The sequence below is a fragment of the Cyprinodon variegatus genome, unplaced genomic scaffold, assembly GCF_000732505.1.
Source record: "Cyprinodon variegatus isolate N-32 unplaced genomic scaffold, C_variegatus-1.0 Scaffold1602, whole genome shotgun sequence".
In the NCBI taxonomy this organism is placed as follows: domain Eukaryota; kingdom Metazoa; phylum Chordata; class Actinopteri; order Cyprinodontiformes; family Cyprinodontidae; genus Cyprinodon; species Cyprinodon variegatus.
Window position 1 is genome coordinate 47,731 of NW_015152055.1, and position 3,313 is coordinate 51,043.

At 40.3% G+C, this 3,313-nt stretch overlaps 1 protein-coding gene across 1 annotated transcript; it reads right to left on the reverse strand.

Moving 5' to 3' along the window:
- Window positions 1–52: 52 nt before the first annotated feature.
- Window positions 53–783, reverse strand: LOC107104060 (gamma-crystallin M1-like). Its single transcript, XM_015403971.1, has 3 exons — window positions 775–783; window positions 417–668; window positions 53–328 (listed from the first exon to the last, which is right to left on the reverse strand). Exons 1-3 carry the CDS (start codon window positions 781–783, stop codon window positions 53–55), a joined length of 537 nt encoding a protein of 178 aa, XP_015259457.1.
- Window positions 784–3,313: the final 2,530 nt, after the last annotated feature.

The following is a 3,313-nucleotide window of genomic DNA, read 5'->3' on the forward strand; positions in this document are numbered from 1 at the left end:
AGAGAGTGGCTGTGAATGACATATGACTTTTTATTTGTTTGACAATAGAAGCCTAACACATTTCAGCAATACGCCTAATGCTCATGAACCTCATGCCGCTCATGCCCATGTTCATGAAGCTCCTGTACTCCCCAGGCCTCAGATACATCATCCTGCCTCTGTAGTGGGGCTGCTCGTACATCAGCCAGTGGCCGTCCATCACATGGCAGGACATGCAGTCAGACATGCGGTAGCGATCCATAATGGAGTCACAATCCTCCATCAGTTCATTCATTTGACCGCTGAAGTTTTCCCTCTCATAGATCCTCATCCTGAATGAGCCTCTGTGCTGTAATGAATGTAATAACGGCTTTTACTAAATACCCCTAAACCCTGATAATAATAATTAACATGGAATTGGTTTATACTGTGCTTACATGGGGGATCATTCTGCAGGATCTGATGGTGTCAAACATCATGCCCATGCTCATCATGCGCTGCATATCATGGTATTCTCCCCTCTTCAGGAAGAACTGCAAACCCATGTAGTCGGAGCGCTCATAAATCATGAAGCAACCGCTCTCCACCCTGCAGGACTGACACCTTCCCAGGTAGGAGCTGATGTCAGAGCAGTCACTCATACACTCATAGGAGCGACCCTGGAAGTTCCTCTCCTCATAAAAAATGATCTGAAAAAAAAAAGATTAGAATTTCAAATTATTTTTCAATCATTAATTAAAAATGTAATCCGTTTTTGTTTTGATAAACTGTAACTAAAGGCAGTGAATGTTTTACCTTGCCCATGATGGAGGCTTAAACTGTTTCCAGTGGATGTTTCAATTTGATCTGCTAACTCAATGATTTCAGGGCCTTTTTATACAAAATCCGAGGGGCCATGATGTTTTGTTATTTAAATGTGCAAAGCTGATGAATTAGCAGTGCGACTTTTGCTGAACAGGGCTTATAAATGTGTAACAATAGTTGTCCGTCCATACATTTCTGGCTGCAGTCATCCGCATTATTCATTTGGAACATAAGCTTTGTGTGCATGCCATGCACAGTGAGAAAGTTCTCCACGTACTGTAAGGTCAGATCATCTGTTGGAATGAATGGGAAATTAGCTCCCATCTCAGACAAACCCATGATTTATAACCTGTAGTAAGTAACCAACACTGAATGATCCAAACTTAGAAATGTTTGAACAAAAACTGTAAGTAATCCTTTTGTCAGAAAAAACAGGAATCAATCAGATCTGTGCTGAGATTACCCTGGTACGAGCATGTGACTTGAGTATATAATCCCCTGGATTGGCTACACTGATTCCTGAGAAAAGCAACCTTGGTTTGATGCCAAATGTCTTGCATTTCATGTCAAATGGTCATTCTAAAAAAAACTCTTTAATAGGAAACAGAGGTAGTCAGTAACCAAAGGGTGCCTCAAATGGGAAAAAAAAAACAATAGCCTGGGAAGTGAAATAATTCTGATAATCAGGCAGAAAAGGGACGCTTCTTACTATTGGTCATATCTATTAGGCTGACCTAATGAAGATAACCTGAAGTCAAAGGCTGAGTTCAGCCAGAGAGAACGTACGTCTCTACGAACTTAACATGCAACAACATATTCTCATTATCAGTTCGTATGAAATCGTACGAAAAGTTATGCACAGTATTTCGTACGTTTTTGACGTTTTTCCTCGAAAAAACATATCAGTGCGCGTGCGCAGCCAGACAGACGAAAAAAGCAGATCTGCGGACGGACGTGAAACTGGGTCGGACAGTGCAATAATTACTTTATGATGTCTCTCACTAGGTTGCTTGCTGTTTTGTATCTTAGGGTTAGGGTCAGGGTTAGGATTAATTGTACGTTAAATTCTATGTTATTGAATGGTGCGTAAGATGCGCATGCGCAAGGATATCTTGTCTCGAGGCAAGACCTAAAAATACAACGAAATACGACGAAAAAAACGACAAAAACATACGAAATACTGTGCATAACTTTTCGTACGATTTCATACGAACTGATAATACAAACTGATAATGAGAATACACTGCATGCAGTGAATGATGGGCTGAAATAATACTTAAAGGAAAGATCTGCTCAGCAAGGAATAATCAATGTATTATTAGCTATGCTTAAAACCAATGCGTTGTGGTGATTTATTGAATTTAGCGTTAATCAGTAAAAAAAATAATAACAATACTTTGGGAGAGGCCATTTTCGCCCAAATATAGTAACCCCTCCCTCCTGCCATCTTCCTGCAGTGACATCACGGTGCGGTAAGCCTAGCGCCATTCTCCCCGCTTTACAAGCTAAATCAATGGGAACTACTAGACACATCTGCAATCAACAACAATTATTGAAGATTTCCAGAGGACTTCACCATTGAAATTCACCAAAGCTATAGTGAAACTGACAATGCCCACGTGCATGGCAGCTGGATGCTGGAATACATCGGGTAAAAGTGAAAAAAACAAGTTATTCCACCTTTCTGATTCATGATCCTCCACGGACGGGTTGGTCGTTGGATCGCCAACTTGAAGAAGGAGGATTTGCCATTGAACTTCTGGCCAGAGAAAAAACACGTCATTAATCCATTACTCTCTGCTTCGCATAGTGCAGTGGTCGACCCCATTATGGAAAATAGCGCCTTGTGACAAACACCAGATACAGCACTGGGACTTGATCAACAGCCGATACCGCACCGTGACGTCACAAACCAGTAGGTGGCAGTAGTGTTCTTTGACAAACATGGATGCCTCCTGTAAAGCATATTCAAATGAAATATTCTCTGAATATAAAACTTTTAAAATGTATTGAACAGTATGTAATATTTTAATATTTAAAGTACTTTCAGAAGTTTAAGTTCTGAATGTGACTTTTCCTTTAATATGATTTCTGTTGCCAAGAACAGCTGCTGCCTAGATGCTGTGAGACTCATTAAGTTTGTCTGGATGCCATTCCAAAACAAGAAATAAAACATACTTGTTAAATGAGGTACTTTCGCCGCTCACAATGATTGTAAGTTTTTACTAACAGTATAAATAGGCAGAACAGAGACACTGCTTGCAGAACAACCATATAGATTTTCTCAATTTATCGTTCTGTACTCTATATCACGACACATACTCCTTTCCAGTGGGACCAGCAATCCTGACATGCAAGCCTTTGTTAAAATCATAGTTAACTTGCAAAAAATATAGCGATACAAAAAGTCAGCTTTTGGTCCAGACCAAACAATCAGTACAGGGAGGGGAATGGCTACAAGAAGAAGATGGAGGACCAGCTGTAGCAGGACAACATTAGAAGGATTTGGAAAAGCCTGAAGAAAATCTCA

Coding starts and splice junctions, on each gene's coding strand:
- LOC107104060 (XM_015403971.1), bottom strand. Junction 329..416: donor CCTGCAGAATGATCCCCCAT/GTAAGCACAGTA, acceptor CATTCATTACAG/CACAGAGGCTCATTCAGGAT.